At 31.0% G+C, this 26,553-nt stretch overlaps 1 protein-coding gene across 1 annotated transcript in view; it reads left to right on the forward strand.

The window, feature by feature from the left end:
• The window catches only part of LOC118190329 (uncharacterized), a 315,144-nt gene that overhangs the window by 73,702 nt on the left and 214,889 nt on the right, over positions 1-26,553 (forward strand). Inside the window, exon 2 of the mRNA XM_085818638.1 lies at positions 10,973-11,707. Coding sequence (XP_085674764.1) covers positions 11,011-11,707 — 697 coding nt within the window. The 5' untranslated portion in view covers positions 10,973-11,010. The remainder of the gene's footprint in view (positions 1-10,972; positions 11,708-26,553) is intronic.

The raw sequence follows: 26,553 nt of genomic DNA on the forward strand, positions 1-26,553 counted from the left end.
GTGAAGGAAAATGATTTCTTTTGATTAAAAGTTAATTAATAAGAGTTAATAGCCTCCTAATTGCATAGTAGTTTAATGCTGTATGACTAAACACATGAAGAGTTTTAGTTAATCTGAATGTTATCAACATTTTCTATTGTATGCAGCAACGGAAACAGCACCGTTGCAAATTTTAAAAATACCTATGGTTCTTTGATGTTTTTAAATGCATTTTTGTGATTCAAATCTTTTCAAATGTCATTATAACATAAAAGATTAGCTAATTTTCTAAATATAAATAATGCATGAAAGGCTTTTAAATTCCTTGCAAAAATAGTTCAGCTTTAAAACGCTATTGTAAATTTTTTATTCAAAATATTACTAACCACCAAACAGTAAATTGTTAATTTGAATTGCATGTAACTGTGAAAATCTCGACTTGATATGCTTTACATAAGATCTAAAGCAGTCAATCATAATCTTAATAAAGAGTAGGTTTCTGGCATACGTATGCTGTTTATAATATAACCGACCTCTTTCGAAGGTCTTTTTTCAAAATGTTTGCTATATTTCTGAATTCATTAACTATGTTTAATTGAGTTTTTTATTTCAAAATCATATTTTGTGAAATTTATACAAAAAAAAACTGAAAATTTTAGACGGAAATTAACAAAAACATCACATGATGATATAAACGAATTTTTGACTTTATGTTATATATACTAACCATAAGCAAACAGTGAAGTAGAATAATTAAAAAATATTGATTCACTATCAATGTATGGCTAAATATGTTAGTCAACACACAAAAATTAGAAAAATTGCACGGCTTTTAGATTTAACTTCCATATCTTCTAGATGCCCATATTCGGGTGGAAACGTTCAATATTCAAAATTTGATGGCTCTAGGTACCCTTGTTTTATCACAATGAGAGAAACATACATACATTTATGCAGATTCTTTATTATTTAATTTCTTCAAATATAATACGGGATGCAAAAATTTTGTGGTAACAATTTGAAAAATGAAACAGCGCTTTTAGGGAATCAACGCAAAATGTCAAAATTAAATTAATAGTCCTTCTGCGCAAATTCCCCTTTGGACCAATAAGTATAATTTGTTACAATTCTATCACGTTCTAAGCATATGTTGAGAAATATATTGTTTTGAACTGTATGATTATAACCGTATTACCGGTAACCGGGCTTTGAAAAGGGACGACATAGAGCGTTTGTTCAGGGCTCCGCGCCTAATAATCAGGACTTTTTTAGAACACCAAAAAGCATCTTTTGCAAAACGTTCTTCTGTGATTTCATTATTTTCCATTTTTATAGGAGGGCATCGAAAAATGTTTAGATCAGGGCGCTAAACAAACAAGGCCGGACCTTGGTATTATTTAGCATGCTTTATAATTCAAACAGACAAGAAAATAAAGTCATTAAACTTGATTTGAACATTAAAAAGGTTTTATAAGCATACCGATCTCCTCAAAGTACTTTCGTTTCGCCTGCCATTGCAAATATTGCACCGCAAGAATGAGGAAATAAAACCAAGTTATAAAATATTCTTCATATCTGATTATCAAGCAAAGGTAAAAGTTTAGAAAATAAAGATAATATAAAGCTATTAAAGGTGTTTCCAATGAAGGTGCTATAAAATATTACATAAAGGATCATTTTAAAGGTCATTTATGATAATAACGCAAACATGTTATCTATATTGATATTGAAAATGAAACTGACTATTGAAAAATTAAACTTCGTACTTTCTCTGAACTTTTATTTATCCTTTAGCTATGATAGTTCGTTAATTTTCTTATTTGTAACTATGAGAAGCTTACTTCATTAGGATATAAAAATCGAGTATTATAATTTAATATCATTCAATCAATGTTAAAATGTAAAGAACTGTCGAATTTCCCCCATACGTATTTTCACGGTGTAAATAGTTAATGATTCTAGTTAAAAAATGGAAAGTCCGTGGCTCAAATCTTGGACAGAGATAGTTGATTTTTTCAGATTATTCGCTTCGAAAACCTAAACAGTATTTACGATGAGGCCCAACTAAAAATGTAGGTGACGATAATTTGTCACAAAGATTTGATCGCGTGGGATCGTGTCTTCCCTGCCTAGATTTGGTCGACTGGGTCCCGTGTCTTTCATTGAAGGATAATGTAGGGAATTATCACATTTTGCTTTCTTTGTCATCATATAAACGGTTAGCATGCTTAGTTAGCAAGTATAGCACGCATGGTTTCAGTCAAGGAAAAGGTACAGTTGATTTTTCCCATTACCGTGTTCGATAAAACAAAAAGTCTGTAACAAACAAACAGTACCTTCAAAATTTTAAGAGCATGCTTCAACCTTCTTTTTTAGTTTTGGCCGTAAACACTTAAAATGAAACATTTAAAAACTACAAAGGTAAAACAGAAATTTTCATTTTCCCAGGGGGAAAAAAGGAACTATTCAGAGCTCATTTATCTTTTAATGGTAAACAAAAGCCTAAATGAAGAAAAACTGACTTTAAATTGCATGGGATATTAAACAAGATTAGTTTCATAGCTTACAATCCCACATTTGACTTCAGGCAGAAATTTCATTGTGGAATTCAGAAAAATATTTACGAACGGTTCGGCACTCTTTATAGTAATCAAACTGGAAGAGAAACACGTCAAAGTAAAATTTGAAATTAGGCAAAGAATAAATCTTAGATTGCCGCAGATTTTGAATGAAACTCAATTTTAAGGAAGATTGAACTTGAATCCCTCTACTTCAGAAGGAAAAAAATGATTTAAAAATTCGGCAAACTTTTTCATGCTTCTGAAGAAGAGGGACCGTGTTTCATCGCCCTGAAATTTACGCCATACTAACTGAAGACTTGCTATAAGCTTCAGCCTTTGCGATAACGTGTTAGTATCTCTTTTTTGTATATTTAAAACGATATTTAAAATTTTATTGCATACTTTTCAGACTTCATTCTTTAGTTTCCAAAATAAATGACTTAGCATATCGACTTTCAAAATTTAATACAACATTTTTTTAAAATATCGGCTTTAATTTAGACATTCTTGCAAAACGAGTTCTCACACACGTCTAACAATATCTTCTCTTATTCTTTTCAAATGATATAAAATCCGCAGATTTGACCTATGGTGATTAAACAGAGATGCATTTATTAAAATGATCCTTATTTTTGTTACTAAATTTTCTAAAAATTGGGCCATTGACCTGGATAATCAGCTAAAGCCTTGTCACTGCGGAACTATACATCTCTGTATAGCCACCTCCATGAATCACACCATCATACACAGTCTAAAACAGGGCTTCTTAAAGTTTTTTCAGTGGCGACCTTTTTTAATAATTGAGATCTTTTCGCGACCCCCAGGACCCCATAATATTTATAAAAATTTTGTGGGACCCCATAAGTATTACGTAAATCTAACGCACGCGTGAGTGAAACTCTCAATTTTTTCACTTAATATACTATTGCAGTTTTAGGTATTAACTTTAATTTCTAATTTTAAGACATAGAACAATGTGAAAATTTTAAATAAGTAACAGATGAAATGACAGCAAGTATCAATGCAAAGCAAGTAAAATGAACTTTTATTTTATAAAAAGAATGCGCCGAAACATTTTCATTTTTTTTATTTGTATGTATTATCTTTATCTATTTTCAGATACATTGTGTAAAAATATTTGATAATTGTAAAATTATTATAAGATAAAGAAATATCAAAACTTCTAAAATTTTTGGTGACCCCCTGTTGCAGTTCCCGCGACCCACAGTTTAAGAAACCCTGGTCTAAAATATTAGCTTCTGACAGTAAACAATCCTTTCTTAAATACTATGAAGGAAACATCTTCGAGACATTTATTATTTAAAATTAACGGATTTTGGGTCCTAGCAAAACAGAAAAATATTGCCATTTGAGAGAAATATTTATTGAGAGCCTCATGTCTAGTGACATGAAGACACAGATACGTCTTCAGTCATTGAGTCTTTCCTTTACTAAAAAATGCACGAGTCCCAATGCAACATCATTTTACGATGCTATAATAATTTATCACATTATTTCAGACTACAGTTTTTTGTTTGTTTCGGAAGGTGATCAGCTTTTTTGAGTTAGTCTTTGAACCCAAAACTCGCAGCAACTACAAATCCATTTTCAAATGTTCTTTCTTTTTCGTGTCAGATCCATTTTTAAATCTTCCCTTGTAAAAAATGCACTTTTATTATTCGCAGTTTCGGCAAATGAACTCATGCTTCATCTAGTGTAACTAAATGTTTTTATTTTATCGCCAGTCTAAACTGTGCCACAAAACTGTCACAGGTGGTCTTTTTCTCAAGTTGGTATTTTTATTGTAGGCACGGACGCGACGTTTGAAGGCTATTTCAAGGTCAAAATATTGGTGAATTCAATTGAATATAGCTAGCTGAGATGATTTTAATACATTTGTTTCGGTCTGTGGGCTGGAACATTTCCCTCACAGAAACATCCTGCGACATTTTTGGATGTTGACCTGATTACATTATATCTCTTCTAATAAGGGTTTCTTGATTCCAGTTGCTTTAAAGATGGTATATTATATTCTTTTGCAAGATATTTTAATTGTAGAATGTACGCCAAATTTAAACGCAAGTTAGTTTGATTTGTAAATATTTATCATTTTCTCCAAATAAGCATCATTCTCTAAAAAATATGTAACTTAATTCACTAACCATATACCTCTTTTCTGCCGTATTATTGCTCAGATAATTTAAAACAGTAAATCAAATAAAACCCCAACATTAATTAAACAAAAAAAGGCGGTTGCCGAGTTTTGACTCGTGTTTAAATTATTTAATTGATTGTGGAAAAGCATTCAATACAACAGCTATTCAATTAACGGAACGGATACCCTCGTGGAAAGCGTTCTAACTGCAACGAGCTAACATCCTTGTAAATTACTGGAAAAAAAAAATCGGAAAGCGCTTTTACTCTCCCCTTTCCCTGGGATTTAACATCAGTGTAAAGGCTTTAGCACAGGTCACGTTCAACTTCTCGGAGAAGTAGACATAGACCCTTCAGCTGAGGACGTTACACCAGTACACCAGGTTGGGATACTGGTATTCAGCTATTTTAGCCATTTGGCCGTTAGCTAGAGTTTAAAATAAGAATGATTACGGTGTAATTGTTATGAAGTTTCCTCAATCTCTGAAGGATCTCGAATCGTACATTTGTATCATCAAAAACTTTTGTATTTTCATATTGTAGATGGGAAATAGTATTGATTATTTTATTTCATAATGATATCTATTTAAATTGAAAGGTAGAAATTGAGAAAAAGGGCAGTATAAATTTTTTGTTAAAATACGTACTTTGTAAACAGCTAAATAAAATTCAAAGGGTTTTGTTGATATAAAATTATTTTTTATATTGTTTTTTGAGAGCAGACATTTCAATTACTGAAATATTCATTATCTTTTAACACATTAAATACAGAAAAAGTCATGTCTTTAATTGAAAAGTCACAGGGACTATTAATGAAACTTTAATACTTATTGCTAAGGCATTTTAATCGAATTTTGGTCACGGTTTCAGTAAAATTTAACAAAAACGTTTGTTCGTTTTGAATATTAATGGTTCCCTACTAAGTAAAATAGTGTCCATTTCTAACATTATAATTAGCTTCGCCAAACCTTAAATCACTAATATGCATCGGTGATTGGCAACAGTTTACGAACTGTATTTTTGTCACTCCGTCAAGTGAAAAAAATAACACCAGGGTATTCATTAATAAAAAAATACATGAACATGAATTGCGTTATTATTGCATAACATCGCCTGCCATCGGTTTCATAGCTAAAAACACAAAATGCTAATATTCGACTAGCGGGAAAGCAAACAGTTTGTATGCATGAGAATTTCAAATTTTGCGGCTTTCACCGATGAATAAGTTAAATGCAAATTTCTTTTAAAAATTCTCGCAAGTAATCCATGCTTTAGATGAGCGTTTCTTAATTGTTTTTCATTCATGGCCTCTTTTGATCACCGAGATTTTTTTTCGTGATCCCAGATATTAAATATAGAATAAAGGTAAAAAAATAATATTTTCTCATAAATAGTTTATTTCCTTAGTATGCAGTATAGAAATGAAAAGCAAAGCAATTTTTTGATTTGTTTGACGAAACAAAAATGATTGAAAGAAAATTATTTTTAAATGAGATGCCCACGTGCTTGTTTTTGTTGTATGAAAAGTTAAATCTCGACGCTATATTTTTATACAGCTGAACGTAAAGCATTCTCAATGTTAAGGTGAATATTATCTGGATTTTATAAATTTTAAAGCTTAAAAATCGTTTCAAATACGTATGTGGTTTCGAATGGCATAAGAAAATTGAATGCCATTTCAGAAATTATGGGTAATTCAGTTTTGACTCTGATCCAGAATTCAATCAAGGACTTTTGTGAGAACTCAAGTTTTGAGTTATTCAGTAGCAGAGAAAATTCTTCTTTATCTGTATATGGAATGCAATTAATCTCATTAATGTGATTTAATGGATGGGTTTCCTTTAAAAGTCTCACAAATCCAATTTCTTTAAATTTCCCCGGATGCCAAGATTTCGCTTTGCTACCCCATTTTGGGGCCTTAAGAAACACTGCTTTAGATAGATATCGGTATTGCATATATGTCTTGTCGTAATTAAGTAACTTAAATTAGTTTAAAACTAATTTAAAGAAAGAAATTATTTTCTTTCCTTTTCTCTTCCTTGTTTTAAATTCTACCATAAAACAGTCTGTAATCACTTTTATTATATTAAGTAATTAGATTTCAAGTTTTGTTTCTAATCCCGTCATTCGTCTTAGTTACATTCGTTCTTTCCTGAAATATGGTAGGTAGAAACTAAATAAAAATAGTTAAAAAATTAGTTTAATACGATTAATTGTCTCACTTGATTAAAATTATTTGATGCCTTAATGTTAGAGGTACTCATTTTGTTATTAGGTGTATTTAACAATCAAAATAAAACACTTGAAATAAAATAAATTAAAATAAAACACTTGAATTTAACATAAAAAACTTGAAATTAAAATAAATTAAAATAAAACACTTGAATTTAAAATAAAAAACTTGAAATTAAAATAAAACGCTTGAACGTTCAGGATTTACTAATATTATATGGGACTCGTCATTTTGACGTTTTTCGGAGTTCATGAGCAAAATTACAAAATCCGTTATTTTTATAGTTTTCAAATTTATGCTGACAGCTATCGATGCAGTGAGACATTACTTAAATGTATTTCCCCTTCAACCCTTTAATTTCAGAGTTTTGTATTATGCATACCTATCTCTAGAGATACCGATCAAAATGACGGGTAAGCAGTTCCATAGTTAATCGCAGTAAACCGATTATTTTAAAAAATTGTTTCTCTGGTGACAAATATAAAACTAGTTCGAAAGTAGATACTAAATAAAAATCATAATTCAACGGAAATATCTTTCGATAACTTCGAACCCAATATCAACGCACCGGAATTCGCTAAAGCAAGTGATATATCCCGTGTGATTATCTGTCAATCGTATGTTCCTGAAGCGTAAACATAAAGCGTTAGACTCAAAACTAAGGAACGATCTGCAATCGTTGAGTTCCAGTCAGTATGTCAAGATGTTTTAGAAAACATTTCAGTCAGTGTGAGTAGAAATGATCAAGAAGAAAGTATTAGATTATTATGAGAATTAGCAATATCATTATAGAATTAGAGGAAAGTACAAGTTTTACTTTATTCTGACGAAATACCCTTCTTTAATCATCATGAGTAATTTAAGAAGAGTACTGAATTGCTAGGGAGAATAGTTAGTATCCCCGAAGATTGCTCTGGTATGTCTGTTAACAATGAAACTGCCGTAGTTTTTTACACCGATAAAAACATCTATAAATTCGCCAAATTGACGGTCATCGGCAGTTCTAATGTTAAGATTGTAAATGTTTTTAAATTAAATTTATAAGGTGTTTCCTTTAGCCTTCCAGCATGCCTTTATGGTGTAACGGTAGCACACTCGGCGCGTATTCGAGAAGTCCAGGTTCGAGTCCCGGCGAAGGCAGTGCACATTTTTCACATGTCTTGCTTCAAAATAAACTAATGACTCTACAAATGGCTCCCGAACTCTATAATATTTTAAATAATCTATTTTTAAAAATAATTGTTTACCACCAGGATTTGGCTACATAGTTCCCTAATTCCCAGTCGCCCTTTAAAAGGGGGAGTTTGTAAGGTATTTTCTTTCTTCTTCCAGCATGGCTTAGGGGTGTAACAATAGCACACTCGGCGTGCATTCGAGAGGTCCAAGTTCGAGTCCCGGCGAGCGCATTGCACATTTTTCACCTCTCCTGCATTAAGAAAAACCTAATGTTCTTCAAATTAATCGCTTTTTAAGAAAATATGTAATTTCCTCTACCCGTCAATATGACGAGTGTCCATATTTATAGGTACAGAAAAATATCCGTAAACCGAATATTAATAGCTTAGTAAGCGGGCGTTAAAATGTCTTATTAATGTCAAATCACACATTGTAATATCAATTACGCAGAGCAGATAATTTTTGGCTTAAGCTTTAGTTAAACCTTTAGCTTTTATTATCATGCCCAATTAAAACAAAACCTTTGAAAGTTCAGGATTCACTAATATTATACTTTGTTGACATTTTTTTTTCAATAGCGTGCTCTTGCCTATGCTGGCATCCACCCTAAGGCTAGATGTGGTGGTCTCTTTATTATGAAGGCACCTAATAAGTGGGCCACTTTTACTTCCTATGAAGGGACAGACAATTTTTACATCCATGACTTCTTCGCGATTCGAACCCGGGCCCTTCGGTATCGCAGTCAGGCTCCCCTAACCACTATACCGTCTGTGCGGCACTTTGTTTAACATTTCCCAGTCGATATAGAAGAAAAAAAGTGTGCATGCTAATAAAGCAAGACATCGCCAAGAGTCAGTCATTCAAATATCTTTCTTACGAAGAAATTATTCAAAACTAGTAATAACATTATGTCCAAGCGTACCAGAAAATACTAGATTCTAACAGGAAACTTGGCCTCAGTCAAAAATATTACAGTAGAATTTTTTCACAGGAACATCAGGTTTATTAGTAGTAGGAGATATATACAGTAACTTTTTTCCAAACAACCCTTTCTTAGATTTTGTGCTTCGTAATGCCTAACATCGACTTCATCGAATTATTGCGAGAAAATCTAGATTACGTTCACTGTAATAATGAATATCAATTCATAGAAATGTTCTATAAATTTAAAAGTAATAGGCGTATGCACTTTATTTTTAAACGCTTTTAAACGCAGCTTCAGCCTTAATCTCGTAACCTCGATGTTATGCACTCCACCCATACTCTGAAACAAAGAGCACTGCGTCAACGCCTCTTAAAATGTTTCCAGGATATTTATTTAAACTGAACGTCTTTTTCATAAATTTACCATTTCAATTTTTTAATGTAGGAACATTAAGACTAGCACTTATATATTTAGTCATTAAAATAATTCTTCTAATGTTTAATCATTTTCAATGCTATGCAATTATATTTAGATGCATTTAAGTAATCAGGGTTAGTAAAATTAGTTAATTATTGCTATATTAAGTTCACGCATCCAAAAACACTCACAGTTCACGAATTAGCTTAAAGATGTTGCTTTAAAGAGCAACTTGTGTAATAAATGCCGAAATACTAACTCAGAATTCATTACCTGAGATTTATATGATACAGCTTATATTTATTTTACAGTATATTTTCTGTTTCACAAAGATGACGTAAAGGATGATGTTTCAGATCGCTGATGACTGAATTCAATGGTTGAACGATATTTGTATTTAAGATTTTTGGGTCTTTGAAAACAAGGAAATTATATCACAGTTCGTGTTGATGCACAAATAATTTTAAACTGAGTGTGAAACACTTATAGATTTTGGCTGATTTGGAGACAAAAAACGTTTCCTTTTAAATTTGATGTAAATTATTTAACAATACCATAAATTCTAAATTAAAAACCAAAGCTTGTAAAATAAATAGTGATAGATTTAAGATTTTATTTCTGTATTGAACTCGTTAATATCGACGAATATCTTCCAAATAATTATACTAATTCTTCGTCAGATTTTGTAAATGAATCTTTTATTTTATGTGTTTAATTAGTAGCTGAATATAACTGAATTTTTAAATAATCTATTTTGATAAAAAGTAATCAGTTGTTATTTAGCATTAGTATAGTTTGGCGCATTTAATTTCTCTTTTGATAATTAACTTTGATATCACATATATTAAAACTAACTTAAACTAATTATAATGTGTCATTCTAGAGATCAAATTTATGAATGAGCATAATATGTAAGTTTATTTCTGAAAAAGTGCTTATAACGTAAATTGTATACTATCAAAACGGAACGTCCTAAAACGTGCTCTGATTACCAGTTGCTGAGTAATTAAAATAGATTGAAGTGGATTCGAATACTAGCAAATGGTTTGGCTGTATAGGTTTCGTGGACTTTGCATGTGTAACGTAAATAGAGACAGTTTACTCAGAAAATCGTCCACGGAATCATCTTCAAGGACGACAAATAACCCTTGTGTACTTTGCCATTTTGAGAAACAAATAAAAAATTTCTGTAGACTACTTTTTTATGGAAAATAAAAATCATATATAAGTTAGAAAAAAATATACCGTACTTTGCCCCTCATAATCAGATTCTTCTCTAACTAAATATTAGCGAAATTACCAGATAAAATAACATTTGCATGTAAAATTCGATTTACGACCGAATACATTAATTAAAGTATTAATTAAAGTATTATTGTTTTATGAACAAATATTTATATCAATGTGCATTCCTCGTGGAATGAAAGTAGTAGTCTTTAGAAAAGTGTTTATATGTATATCAATTTTGAGAAAAGTAAAAATTGTTTGAAAATAAAAATTTTACTCTTACACATTATTTTTTCGTAGGCTTTTCATAAGATCAAATCAGTAGAATTTTTGAGAAAATGAATGGACATGCAGAAGTGAAAATGAATGGTCATGGGTCAGAAAAGATGAATGGTCATGTGGAACAATCCGAAATTAGCTCTTCTGAAAAATTCGAAGTCTTGATGAACGGAAATTGCGAAGCTGCCAAAGAAACTCTCCCCGTTGCCAAATCCTCCAAGAAAAAAGTGTCTTTCCATGATAATGTGACCGATATCGATGCTGACCGTGAGCCCCCCATTACAGCGAATGGAGATTATGTCGAAGACAACCAAGATGAAACAAAAACCCTGCGCGACATCTTAAACATTTCTGAAAAGATAAACTTCTTTAAAAACGCTTTCTCTAATGGGGTCCAGACAATAGATGATAATGGTCATAAGCCGCATGGTCACCAGAGTTCGATTCCGGAGGCCAGATTAGCTTTTGTGGCCGGTATGGTCGACAGGTCCTTAACAGGAAACAACTCGCGTGCGGACAAGAGGCGGAATCATGTTGATTCTGATGTGACGAATGGCGATGGAAGTGTAACGAAAAAAGATGAAGAAGATACTGAACCGAAAACTAAGAGCGGTTCCTTCGACACGAAAGAGGTGCCCCGCAGTCCAGAAGAGGTAAGACCTTCTGAAGGTGATACAGCCTCGGACATGGCGGCTACAGAAGTGACATACCTGAAGGTGTTTGCTACACAGAAAATCAAAAATGGGTTCACAGAACGTAAGTTTTTATTTTTAATAACTTTTCTTTTTAATTACAATATATCTGAAGTGTTTCTAGATCTATTTTTTTTATCTAAATTTGAAATTGACCAAATATTATGAATAATTTTTTAAAATAATATTACTTACTACTACTATACTTTTTAAATCAGTTCTGAATCCATTTTGTGAAACATTTTGCAATGCAATTTCAATATTTAGATGCTGCTATTTATACTCTATAGTATGTTGTGCAGATTTCCTAAACTATTAAACAATTACTCAAAATTTGTTTGTTATAAGTACTCGCATTTTAAGAAACAAATTTTACTCTCAAAAATTTATATTAATATGAAGATTTGATAATAATTTAAGATTCCAAAAATTCAGCAGCATAAAGCAAGAATTGTTTGCAATAGTGTTACCCAATAGTAATTGTAAAATAATAGCAGCGTATATTATTAAGTGCTGAAGCTTTAAAATCTTTCGAAACATCATTTCAATTGCTGATAACAGAATTTTTTCGAATTTTATTTTCTCTTTTTTTACCGAATCTTTTAAACAGGGTTTAAAATAGACACTGAAGAAGTGTTATAAATGTTCCAGGAACAGCAACTAGTATTGTGCATTCATGACAGTGTACTTACAATCATTATCTTGCTGGAATTAGGAGTTATTTTAAGCTAATTTTTTTTTTTCCGGAATCTATTAAAATTCATTTCGAAGTTTCTGAATGCTTAACCTATAACATTCCCAACAAATGCTTAGTTACGGTTTTAGCGTGTGATGTGTACTCCCATATATCTCTTCCTCCGTTATATTTTACCATTAGATTGACGTAGAATTTGTTCCTTGACATCTGGCTATTATGGTTCGTAAAAAGGCTTAATATTTTACCAATATATGAAATAATAGATAGTAATTTATTAATAGTAATTTTAATAGTAATTTTAATAAATACATTTCTACTGAAAGTTTGGAAGCACTTAGAAATTCGATTATTTTAATACTTTTGATAGTATTGCAAGATAGATTAAGATAGATGTTTATAAGATATATTTCACACGATTGATTTCATAATCTTCTAAGTTTACTTTCATTTTGAATGCTGTGTTTATGCGTAAATTTCTTAATTTTGAATACTTCGAATAATGTTTAATTCTCTCAAAAATTAATGATTCCTTTAATGCTTTAATTTAAATTATCGCAGACTTTCCTAATAGAATTATATTTTCTTCCTTGTAAACAAACTTTGCATCTCTCGCGTTTTTTAGGTATGCACTTAAAAAAGAATGTTTTTGAAGACGTTATTTATCACTCTGAGGCAAATTAACGCCCTAAATTTACATTTTTGTATTGATAGCAGATGGATATTTTTGCTTATTAGCTGCATACCTTTGTAATGTAATTTCTGTGCTCTAAAAATGATCTTGAATCTTGAGCTAAAATTTTGTGCTTTGAAAAATATTTGAAGTAAAAGAGATTAAGTAAATACAAGTTTGAAAGGAAGACTTTATAATTTCAGGTTATGCATTAGAATTATCCGATAATTTTCATGCGACATTGATTTTATGCTCCATGCCCTGTATATTTGAACCCAGTATATATTAACTTGTTGTAATACAACAATTATTTTGCATTCTTTCCGTCTTCATAAAAGCGATTTGTCATAACCTTAGTTTTATCACCTTTAAACGTTTTAAGCTAGTACTCACAACCATAATTTGATTGTTTCATTCTAGTAGCAGTTTCTTGCTTCTTGTTTCCCCTTTGTTTCAAGCAAAATATATTACGATGGTGAAAATGCCATTCTATTGGATTCCATTTGTATCCAAAATAGAAACGTCGTTATTGAAGGTAACGTAAATACAAGTTGAGAAATCGTAAATTTTTAGCTGAGAATGTATGGATTCTTAAATTTATTTGAAATATCTCCAAAATGATAAAATTAAAGATAAATATTAAAAAATTAAAAATATAAAAAAAATCTCAAATTAAAAAAAAGAAATGCAATCTGACGTTTCTATTTGGATTCCAGTTTTAAAGCCTGAAGACTAAATGGTGACGATCCAACAATTTAAGAATTCCAGTAGCTCAAGCTACACAACATAAAATCATATACGGTGCATCTCATTTCTTTTTAGACACTTGTAATTTTAAAATTTGTTTACATAGTTCTTGTTCTAAATACTGAAATACAGTTTTTTTATAATATATTATTCTCTATTCTAAGTTTTTCTGGCTGTAAAATAAATATCATCAAAATATTCCTTATATGAAAATAATTTGTTTGAAAAGTGTTAATTAGTAACAAAAAGTGCCAATTATTAAGTAAATTATTGGTTAGTTCAGACAAGAGTTTTGTTTAGAGGTTTATCTTACACAATGTTTTTAATTATAATTTTTCATTTTAAATCAAAATACATTGCAAGAATTTCGTTTGAAAATTATTACCTGGTTACGAAAATATTATAGAGTCTCACTCTTTTTTGGTAACATAAACTAGATGAGATTTGTAACTAAGACGTAAGCGACTTCTCGCTATATCTTGAAAATTACGAGAGATTTATTTATTAAGATTTATTCATTATTTATTTAACTCAGGGAAAAGTTAACGGTTAAGACCGTCTTGTGCTTACAGAAACAACCTGGATTTATGAACTGAAGACGTCAGAGAAATGAAATTGAACTAATTTAATCATACATTAGTCGATAGCCTAAACAGACAAAACGCGCGCAAGTTGGCTGAGACCTAAAATCGGCGAGACACGTTTAATGGCGAGAATAACGCATCATGGCAGATGACAGCTTCAAGAGAATCAACTAGTACCGTGGTCTTCAGCAGGCGGAACACGCGCTGATTCTATCATCTAAAACCGTACTTTAAAAATCTCTTTCTTCCTACTAGAAATTAGCATTCTGGCAGGGAAATGGGAAGCTAATTAACATAAAATAACTGATCAATAAAAATAAGTTAATACTGTACAATATATTAACAAGTTCACATCTGAAATGAACATAACAGGACGCTGCATTATAATGATCAGTTTTATTAGAAATTTAGTAATTCATTATTTTATAAATGGTAAAACCATTAGAAATAACCAAAAAAAAAAATCCTTTTAAATAACTTGTAAATAACTTGTAAAGAGATAAAAACAGCGTCGAAATATTGAAAATGCACTAAAATCTGGGCCACATTTCAAGGCAACACCAAGGAATCGCATATTCGTTCTATGAGAAATCAAACAAGAACCAAAAATTAGTATTCTAAAACGTTCAGTAGATTCCGCAGAACGGTTTGCAGTAAAAGTTGTTGACTCTGAATATTTTAGAAGCGTGGATAGAATGGGCGATTAGCAAGAAGGAAATCCTTTGTCAACACGAAAACAAGGAAAATGGCATTTGCAAAGCATTCCCAAAATCTATAATAAGTGACGTATTATCATATTGGAGCGATGCTATATTTACGGAAAAGTCAAAATTTAATATATTTGTGTCCAACAGATGAATTAATGCCTGGCAAAAGTCAAATTAAGAATTGTTTTCAAAAATCCTATGCACGGAAGTAAAGTTACAATAGTTGGAGATGTTTCGCTGCCTTAGAATACGAAATTTTGAGTTTATCGAAAATATGATGACAGCTTTCAAGAGAATCAACTAGTACCGTGGCCTTCAGCAGGCGGAACACGCGCTGATTCTATCATCTAAAACCGTACTTTAAAAATCTCTTTCTTCCTACTAGAAATTAGCATTCTGGCAGGGAAATGGGTTATTATAATTATTTAAACAGTCTTAGTGAAAATCTGAAAGCATATAGATGTAAACTTGGAATGCAAATTACATTCAAGTTCTATCAGGATAACGATCCTAAACATACAACCCCTATGTTCGTTTGTTATCGGGTTATTATGCCACTGTCAAGAAATTATTAAAACTTCTTCATATTCTTTGGACTTAAATCATAAGCAACATCTGTAAAATGAGTTACAGAAAGGAATAAGGAAACATGATACTTATTCGAAAGCTCTACTAAAAGCAATTCTTACGGAGGAAGGGAACAAATGCAACATTCTTACACAAAAAAATTAGTTGAATCTATACCAAAACATATGAAAAGTGTCGTTATTTTCGTGTTTTTATTAAAAATGAACTCTTTTATCAAAGTGTCCGAATATTTATTGGAATTATTTTTCATAATTCCTTGAATAGCATTTGGTAAAAGAAAATAATTTTGCTAACATTTAATAACTGATATTTGCAAATAAACCTGAAAAACACAAGTGCCCGGCAGCAAATGTAAACTGCTGTACTTAAAATGAATTCATTAATGTCAAACGGTAGAAAAAGGTATTTTGACATTATTACACCATTAATTAGTGCCATGAATTTTCTGCTTGTAAAACAAAGAGCTATTCTTGATGTGCCTTTACATTTTCTCGAGAATTATTTGCACACGAAGCTGGCAAAAATTTGCGTTTATAAGACACGAAATTTGCGCGATAAAAACTATAACATCCTCTTTGAAGTATTTAATAAATTAATGCAATAGCTCGCATTAATAATTAAAATTAATAAAATTAATAATTAAAATGCAATAGCTCGCAGTAATTTTCATTTATTTATAATGCGATAAAATGTTTCAAGCACTTCATAAAAAAGGAATATTTTTAAATATAAATATTTAAGTTGATGAAACACAAAGTCCGAAACCTTTACACATAAAGCTCCAAGAATTCGCTCCGATATTTGAAATAATAAATTAAAAAAGAAACTATAATTACTTTGGAGAGTCATTAGGTAATTATTGAAGCAGGAGACATGAAAAACGAGCAATGCCCTCGCCGGGACTCGAACCTTGGACCTCTGTAATACGGGCGAATGTGCTACCGTTACACCATGAAGGCACGCGGAAGCAGGGAAAAAATACTTTATATACGCTCCCTTTCCCTTTTAAAGGGATAGTATATAAAGTATACTCTCCTTTTAAAAGGGCGACGGCAGATTAGAGAATCTCAATCGCCAAATCCTGGTGTTGACGAATTATCGTCTACTACCTTTCAACTGAGGCGCCATTTCTAGAGACATTAGTTTATATTATTACTATACTTCTTCTTATTATTATTTTAAAAAAACTGATGTGTACACTACATGATTTCCTTGTACGGAATATTAAATTATACGCATTTTTCTTGCATTTCATTTAAACTTATTGGATTGAATTAAATCTACTTCGCCGACAGCGCATAAACCACAATAGAATAAATGCATTCTTTAAACTTCACTCTAGTATTTGTTTACCATAGCGACACTCTGGCGCTAGATTCACTTAACAGTATTATATTTCGTTCATATTATAACTCATAAAGCACAAAATTTATAACATTTAAAGAATAGAATTATTTAATCTTTGCCACGTGTTGTATTCATATACTATAATAAAGCTAGAATTATGTATAAAATTAAGCAAACAAAACAAAAAAGAAACAGTTTTTCACAGACGATTGAGTATTTCTCATTCAATTAAATCAGTTCTCACTTCGCGATAAGGCAAAAATACATAAAAACTCAAAATATCTATATTAAAAATTACGAAGTAAATCTTAAACACTTATTTCCTCGAAAAAATTCCAGGAAGAATTAAGCATGATTTAATTGGCTATAATAAATGAAGGTATTATCTTTAATGTAGCGAAACTAAGTTTCTCTAGATTGGCAACAAATCCACTAGTCTGCTGTTTCAAATGTAAACAATCAATGGCCGCCGTCACAAAAAAAAAAGGCTTAGCGGCACTTAAACAACTTTAAAATTGTTGATAATTCTAAAAATATTGCACACAGATTTACTAAAGGCATAAAAACCTTAACCGGAAGATAAAAACAACATAATTCAACCATTTTTAAAGCAAAAAATGTCCAATTTACAAACATATAAGAGTAAAGAAACTGAGATTACTGAGCCGGGTAACAGAGTGGATATATATATATAAATATATTTATATACGTTTGGTGCGGCCGACTGCAACCAAAATACGAGGTGCACATCTACATGTTATAGCAGTCCTATATACAAAACTTCAACGTTCTGAGGCTACTCGTTTTTGTGTTATACGAGATACGTACGTACGCACGTACGTACATACGTTCGTACAGACGCCACGAAAAATTGTCTTCAGAATTAATTTTAAAGCAGTTTTATAATTTTTTTGAAGGAAACGAGTCTTTTATTCTGTCCTTACGGACAGATATCACGCAAAAACATCGTTAAATTGCATTCGATAGCGTCAAAATGGATATTTTCGTTGAAATATGCTGCCTGAAACTTTTCGCGATTACAATACTGCCTTTTTGCTTCGTACAAGAAAGTAAAAAGAGACGTGGAAAGTGAGCAATGCTCTCGCCGAGACTCGAATCCGGACCTCTCGAATACGCTCCGAGTATGCTCAACATTACAGCATGAAGGCATACTGGAAGGAAGGAGAAAAATTTTGTGGTGAGCTTAGAGGCGACCCAAACAAGATCATACGGTCAATTTTTAGACAAGGTGGATCGAGTTGTATTCCTCTCATTTGTAACCTTATGTGCGATGGGCGTAATGCATAAATTCAATAACTAAGAGGTCCACCAGCAGCTAAGGCGCTGAAGAACTGTGATTCCGATTGGGTTCGATTCCAGGCAGACGGTTGGCTGCATGGGAGTTCTCGTAGTTTTCGTGGCTGCATGGGAGTTTCGTTCCCAACATGTAATGTATACGAGCTAGTTTCTCTTAGAAAGTCCTCTACGAAGGCATCCCTCCCCTTAGGCAGATAGCTCTCGCGTGCTCTACCATGATCTCAATAAACCAAACCATCAACAGCTAAGAAATCGTTATTTGCTTCAAAAATAGATTAAAATCAGCGTTAGGCTATTTTGTTTATATTAAATATCAAATTGGCGTGCTTCTTTTTCTATGAATTCTTCAACAACATTTACTAATATGTTTTATAATCACAGAAATTTATGTTTATAAATGTCACTGGAATTTCAGCATCAGAGTCGACTTTAATACCTCAATAACGGCGGTTTGCTTTCCTTACAGACTTGAAACTGTCGTAAAATCATAATAAGACTGCAGTTTTAAAGTTGAGTTTCCCCTACAGAAAATCATTCTTTTTGAAAAATTGTCAAATTCTACATGAAGATTTTAATATTTGTATAAGGTGGGATTTTTCCTCTTTTAGGTTTTCGCAGTTTCGAGATTCGTGAGAACTAGTAGACAAATGAATAATTTAAACTTGAAATTATTACAGATAAGCATGAAATTACTGCTATGTTCAGTTTTACTTTAAACTAATATAGATTTACCAAAGTGTTGTTGTTCCGATGAATGCTTGATACAAATTGTTCTCCTTTACATCTTTTTATATAAAGTGGATTAAAAATTTATGAGCTTCGTTCTGTTATTCAAAATCACGTTGACTAAGCTCTGCACTTCTTTTTCAAATAGGAGTTCTTTCCATGAATTACCTTTTTCGTAGTGCTACACAAAGGACTCATAAGCAAGAAACAGAGTGTTCTGTAACATCCTCTTTAGTCTGGACTTAGCCTTCTTCAATTTCTCATATTAAAAAAAAATTGCTCAGTTGCTATTTCAATGTTAATAGATAAGAGTGCTAGATATCAGATTTCAGTAAGTGGCCTCCGTATGTTATTGCACGGGCTGGCTTCAATATGAATTATAGCTGAACTTTGGATTTGGTAGGTGTGTTGGGGGCTGGGTCTTTAAATCAAATCAAATCAAATCACCAAACTATATGCAAGGTACTCTAGTATTAATATAGGAATTCTATTTTTAATAGATGGATTTGAATATTACAAATGGCTACAACATGCAGCAAGGCATTGCTCTGGATCTGAAACACGGTTTTTGAAAAAGATCTGTTCTTCCGTTCCTCACGGCTCCGTGCAAATAATTTTGAAGCCGTTTATGTAATAATCACTGTTCGCTGGCTGGTCATGGGAGTGAAATGTTGACATTTATAAACGGCATCGATAATTTGCTAGATCTTGCATCTGTCACTCTTATTTTATTACCTTGAAGTGCGTCCGTCATTAAAGAACTACAGAACAATCAAATATTTTATCCTCATACGCATACTGTAACGCTTCAAGTGTTTCATTTTAACTTTTCAAGTGTTCGATTCAAAGTCCAATCACAGTTCTACAGCGTTGTCATTCAGATACTTTCTTCAGCCGTCGCGGCAAAACGTACTAGATAATTCCAGCCGCTGTGACCAAATACTGAAGGATATGGTCTTTCTAATGCGGGGTCAAACATATCGATGTATAAATACCTTCAAGAAACGCATTACAAGGGTCCCAAGACTAATAACTCAAAAGAGAAACAGAGACAATATCGAAATTATGCTATCAGTCTTTGTTCTTTAGTGTTTTCAGAAAGTAGAACATGAAATATGTTTCATTTGTAGTCGTTGAACATCACTGTATAAAAAATTAGTTAAAATTTTCAATTTTTTCCTCACTTTTTTAATTTTTATGAAATGCGTATATTGTTATATATTTATTCATATTGTAATACATTCACTATATATAATATTTTATTTTAAATATTTATTATATATAATACATTATTTGAAATATTTATTATATATAATACATTAATTGAAATATTTATTATATATAGTACATTATTTGAAATATTCATTGCACATAATAGATTGTTTGAAATATTCATTATTTATAATATATTTATTTGTGTTGTTAACATTTGTTCATGTAAATGAAAAAATGATATCAACTTATGTATGCCAGTTATTTTTGTCTCAGCATATCGGTCGTAGTCAATTCATTCCATAAAGGGCGGTTGATATCATCAAGGACCAGTTAATATAACACAGCGTATTTGTAAATTTAATCCTAATTTACTTTAAAACTACAGCTTTTTCTTATCTTCCTGTGCTTCGGATAGTTTACCGTCTTCGTATTTTACCTACTTAAATCTAAAATTCTAAGAAACACAGGCAAGAATTTCAATTAACGCTTACAAAAAACGTTTAAACGTTGCTGCAAAATATTATCTATAACTAGTTATCAAAGGGAATTTTGACCTTAAAATTAACTTAAGCGGATGATTTCTAAAATTGGAATTAAATCTTCCTTCCTAAAATATTCGGGCTGTTGCATATCGTTGTATAAAGCTACCATGCATTTATAATCTACGCAATTTGGCGAATGTTATTATGTCCGAGAACACAAATATTTAATATACATTCCACAAGGTAGTCCAGATATTGCAGAACGAAGACCCTATACTGAATATAAGATCTTTAATTCGTCTTTCAAATTATATTTGCATGACAAATTAAGATATTAAAAGTAATAAATGATATCCAATAACTCTAAATCGTTATTTTGTTTTTACTAATGCACCCAATTTAAAATATATTTAATTTATGTAAGAGGCATATGCCAGGATATAGTATTAAATTAGATTTAAAAAATGTTACATTACCATCTGTTTTATATAAAACTTTATCAATTAGAAAGTAACTGGTATAGATAATTTTTTTCGATCAGCCTTTGTTCAAGAAGCAGTGAGATTTTATTGCTGCTTGAACATATCTGTATCTTTGAAAATTAGTTGAGTTTTATATAAAATCTACCTAATTTCAGATTGCCATTTTTTGGTCAACTTTTATATGTAATTTAGGATAGGCCTAACTTATAATTTTTGTAAAGAATATTACTATAATTAATAAAAGTGTTTTTAACGCCAGAAACTGCATGCAACAGTAAAGAATCGTTTAGTTCTTATTCTTACTTGTGGTATGAACTGTAAGAAAGAGAATTCTACATTTAACTTTACAACGGCTGTTTACTGGAAGTGTACTTATAGAACATAACCCTGCTAAGATTATAAAACGCATGGTGAATTTTTTGTCTGACTTTACTCAGAAAAAGATGTTCTGTTTTCGTAACAAAATGGCGCTGTATTTGCGAAACTTTGAAGGAATCTATCCTGTATAACATGTTTATGTGTTTCGACACTGCGGCTCATAGTTTCAAGAATCTGCCTTGGGTGTTCCGGGAAGGTACTGCTTCTCATATTTTTTGTGAAGTAGCCACTAGTTTTATTTCACCATTTTACGACCAAAATATTCGGCACTTGGATACTTCCAATTGTTATTATTCTATTTGTGTGCTCCTGTTTCTCGTTTTTTCATTTACAACAACGCCGTAAATAATACACAGATCCAGTCTAGTGTCACAACAGAAATGGCAAAGATTTAATTAATCCCTTCAAGTAGAAAATATTCAGGAGCTAGCTATTAGCTTTTGTTATTCAACGGCAGTATGCACTCCGCTACGATGAATGTTTTGTATTGGACTTCTTCCGAAATTTTACTATCTTACGAAGATTAACCCTTTGTGTCACTCTACATTAACTGTATACGCTCTCTGTTGTCAGCAGTACTGTTATTTGTATGCTCGCATGTATAATCTCTTGACACATAATGATCGGAATTATGCTGGTGGCATTTTAGAGGCTTTAAAATATGGGAAAATAGGCTCCTCAAAGTTCAAATTTAAATAAAATTTAACCTCAAATATTGTGTAATGTAAATAAAAGGGAATTTCTCTTAGAATATCCTGTGCAAAAGTATCCGTTCTCATCAACGTAAAATGGTTTACGATAATCAAAAATTCTATAATCAGCCTGGAGTTTTCACAATCAAATTACATTTTGATACACTATTCAAACGATATTATATTAAAATTGCCGTAAATATTATATGGTTTACTATAATCTATCAGTTGTTAATTAATTTGGCGTTAATGAAAAAAACTAAACATTTCAAGGAAGAGTTCAAGACGTAAAAAGTACCTTCCTCTTCTTATTGCTTTAACATTTTATCTTCTTGTAAACAATCACGGGAACAACATTGCTATCATAGTTTTTCTTTCTATACGTTACAAAGTTGCTTGAATTCTCAATAATTCAATGTCCAATTTATTTTTTCACTTATTAACAAATTCTGTAAAGTTTTTAGGATTTTCCTTTGTACTAATTGAAATATTTTCTGAATTCTCCATAAATTTAACTCCAATTATTTTCTTACATAACACACATTGCAACGTTTTCAGATTTAGAAGCAGCTATTAAATGATTACAGCTGGCAATGATTACCAGCACATCTCAGTTTTTTCTTTTTAAAATATATTATATTAAATTTCAGGATACTCTTATATTTGAATTTACTCAGTTAATATCTAGTGTTATACATTTAAAGAGTGAATGACTTGAAAACAATATCATTTTCTTAGCAAATTGCAAACGGTCATCAAACGGTTTATTGCAAACAAGTGCGTATCTATTTTTAATCATTCCTTTTACTCTCATATTTATTACTTTCGAGCTATGATCTCTTACCTAAAGTAAAATGTCCTCTTAAAAAGGTAAAGGCACTATTTTGAGAGCATTTAGAAATTCTAAAAATATAACGCTACATACAACTTTAAATATAACACTAAAGAATATTTCAATATCTAGCTTCTACGAAGGCTTCCGTGAACAAGGCATGCATGCAACAGCATGCCTTCATGCCTACGAAGGCATCCATAAGCATGGCAGGTATCTATAAACTTAACACTTTCTCTGTGAATATGTCAACAAAAGAAAAATTTTACTAAAAGATCTCAGTTTTTATATACATTCATTCCTAAGACACTATAACACTGTAGATACACTAAAATTTGTTATTTAATCCTGGCCCAATTTTAGATTTAATTCGTGAAATTTTTATAGCATTTATTGTGAGTATGGCTTATCATACATCATCCAAACTAACATTTTCATATTAGTCCATGAGACACTTATCTGAAGACGAAATTAGGAAAATTCTCCATAGATTATCATTGTTGGTCTGTTAGTCATTTATTTGAATTTCACTATACTAAAATTATCTAAAATTGTTTCTTTAGTTGTTAAATTAATTTTATTTGAATCCTTTTATATTCTTCGAAATATTTCAATTTTAGTTCAATTGTAGATTTTACAGAAGTATTTTGAAATCTTAATCATTAATTCTTTAAATGCTTCATTTTATTTAAATTCAGTATATGGCATTAAAATCATTATTTCCTTCATTACTAGGTTGGCAGTATGAATAAGTAAGGTATTTCCAGCAAAATGGGCATTAAATGCTTTTCGTCTATTTTCTTCGAAATGCATATAATCCATGTAACGTCGAGGCTAATCTAATTAAATTTGAGCTTATTTTACTCAGTTTATTTATTAACATAAGGGTTTAATCATATATTTGGCTTTCCTTTTGTAACTGTTGCATCTAGATAACATTTTCGGAAATATTTTAATGAGAAATTGATTTTATACCGTAGCATCATTCGATTAGATTAATGTTTGTATTGAAATACTTTATTGCACAGACACTCAACTAATATTACATTTGTTGCATTATGGAATCTTAGAAGGTATTTTCCGTAATTTTTACAAAATCTTTTAACGAAAAATCATTTTTACAGTTCGTGAATTTTTCTCCCTGTTTAGAGGCCTTTTATTTATATTTTCAAAAGTTCGTCCTCGATAATTTCTCGATTAAGTGGGAATAAAAATTGCAAATGAATTTCAACCCTCGCAGAAAGCGCTGGCGATGGTGACCCAATTAAACAAGTTGATCATGCTTGAAATCTTGATTTTCATTGTTGTGTCATACACGTTGAAGGCTAAAATCTGAATCTGCTAATCAGACACGTGGTTTTAACGGTGCTTCTAAGGAGAAGCAGCATTAAAATCATTTATTAATTAGCATATTACTATTTCGAGTTTTCGAGTTTTACAGTTCATAGCTTATAGAAGTTTGTAAGAGAAACTGTAAAAATTAAACTTTGTCTATATTATAAGTTTATGATTTTAAAGTAATGTCTGTAAACAAAATGTACCTGTTGTTAATAGTGACGAAACCTGATATGCAGACAGTCATAAAAAGTTTTGGTAATTTTTTTTTCCAGGAAGGGTATTTAATTCTTATCAAATTCTTGTTATAGGAACTTGTTTTTAAGTGTTGGTATATAGCCAAGTCGTAAAACTAATCGTATAAATTAAAAGTGAAAAAAAATTCTAGTCTCATGAATTTTTTATGACAACTAGGTAATTACCCTAAAGTAATATAAATGCATGTGGATATTACTAACACATTTTTGGCATATAGAAACTTTTATATTATTTGTGTCAAAATGTTTTCCGCATATTAAATATAACAAAGTGTTAATTTAAAAACTTTAGAATTTTTTAAATCGCGAAAGAATTTCACTGAATAACATCAAATACAAACAAAAAGGTTCAACCTGAGTTTATTCTAATTTATTTTTTGAACGAAAAAAGGTTAGTTTGTTTTCCTGGCGCTAAAAAATTAATAAAAATTCCAAATTTTTTATAACTTAATATCTCGGTTAGTATCTTCGTGTGGGTATAAAATTTTTTGCGTGTTTTTTTTTTTTTTTTTTTTTTTTCTAAATATAACTATAAGGACCGAGTGATCACAGGCACCTTGCCGACATTTTGTCTGACATTTATCCAACAGGACATTTAGCCGACACGGATATTTAGCAGATAGACCGTTTAGCCGACAGCTTACATGTAAATAATGTAATCTGATGTTGACACCACATGACTTCCCTGTTTGGCCTATTACATTGCACACATTTTTCACTGCATTTCATTTAAATTTGTTTCCACGAATTTCATTAGATACATTTCTCATTCAATTAGTTTAGTTCTCACAGTAGTAATTTAGTTTGCGATTTTTGGTTATCAAAAATTTTTATAAAAACTCAAAACATCTTCATTAAAATTTTCAGACACAGAAAAGCCTAAAACACAGTTAAAAACAGTTTTTATTTTATTTACTTACTTATTTATTTATTTATTTTTGGTGAACGTATTTACCTATCGATTTGGAGCCTTCATTTCCGAATAGTTCTGCTTCGCTGAAATGGTCTTTCTTCGCATTTGTCCAGAAGCCTTGCGGATGTCCAAGAGAATGAGACAGCTGAGCATTAGCACTACGAGTCTTATTGAAATTCATACGAATGAACTGACTGCAAAATCTTTTCACGGTTTCCAGGTATAACATGAAGTTTAGTTTGTTTTAATATATACTTCATGAAGACATTCTTCTTTTTCGAAGGCATACGAATTATTCAGAGAAAAGCATTTTTACTGTATTTCATAAACGCGAAGTTTATAACGCAGCTTTTGCCATTTCAGTTGTGTCCCTGTTCTTACCTTTGTTGATTAATAATGGACAATCTAAACTTCTAAGTTACTTAATAGTGGAAATTCTTAACTAATGAAACTGTCTTCTCTTGCATGTTATAGGCCAACAAATTACAGATGTTGTTTACAGATTTTTAGAACTATTTCAATAAAGAATTTTAAAAAATAGACATTTTGGAATAAAGGTTTCTGGCAATAGCTTCTTATTTGAAATAAGGAATATTGTCTGCTATTTTTAAATTTATTCTTTTTTCAAAATGCCACATGTAAACAAGCTGTGAATTAAAGGATATATCTCGTCGCTTTCTGAAAGGAAATATTCCTACTCTATGACTTAAAGTTGTTAAATGTACGGTATTAAAATGTATGTGTGCAAAATAAACAACATTATTAGTTTGAAATAGAAAAAGCGGTAATCTTTTTTAATTTCACATGGAAAGAAGACTCCAAGCGAATATCGAAAAAGTTACGTATTGTTTCTAATATTTCTAATGTAGTAGGCGTTAGGTGGATAATGTTAAGAACATGATTCCAGAATCTACGAGATATCCCACGTCAAGAACTGAAGA

This window comes from Stegodyphus dumicola, chromosome 6, assembly GCF_044657685.1.
Source record: "Stegodyphus dumicola isolate Sdum_Otavi_A_Nest chromosome 6, ASM4465768v1".
Lineage (NCBI taxonomy): Eukaryota > Metazoa > Arthropoda > Arachnida > Araneae > Eresidae > Stegodyphus > Stegodyphus dumicola.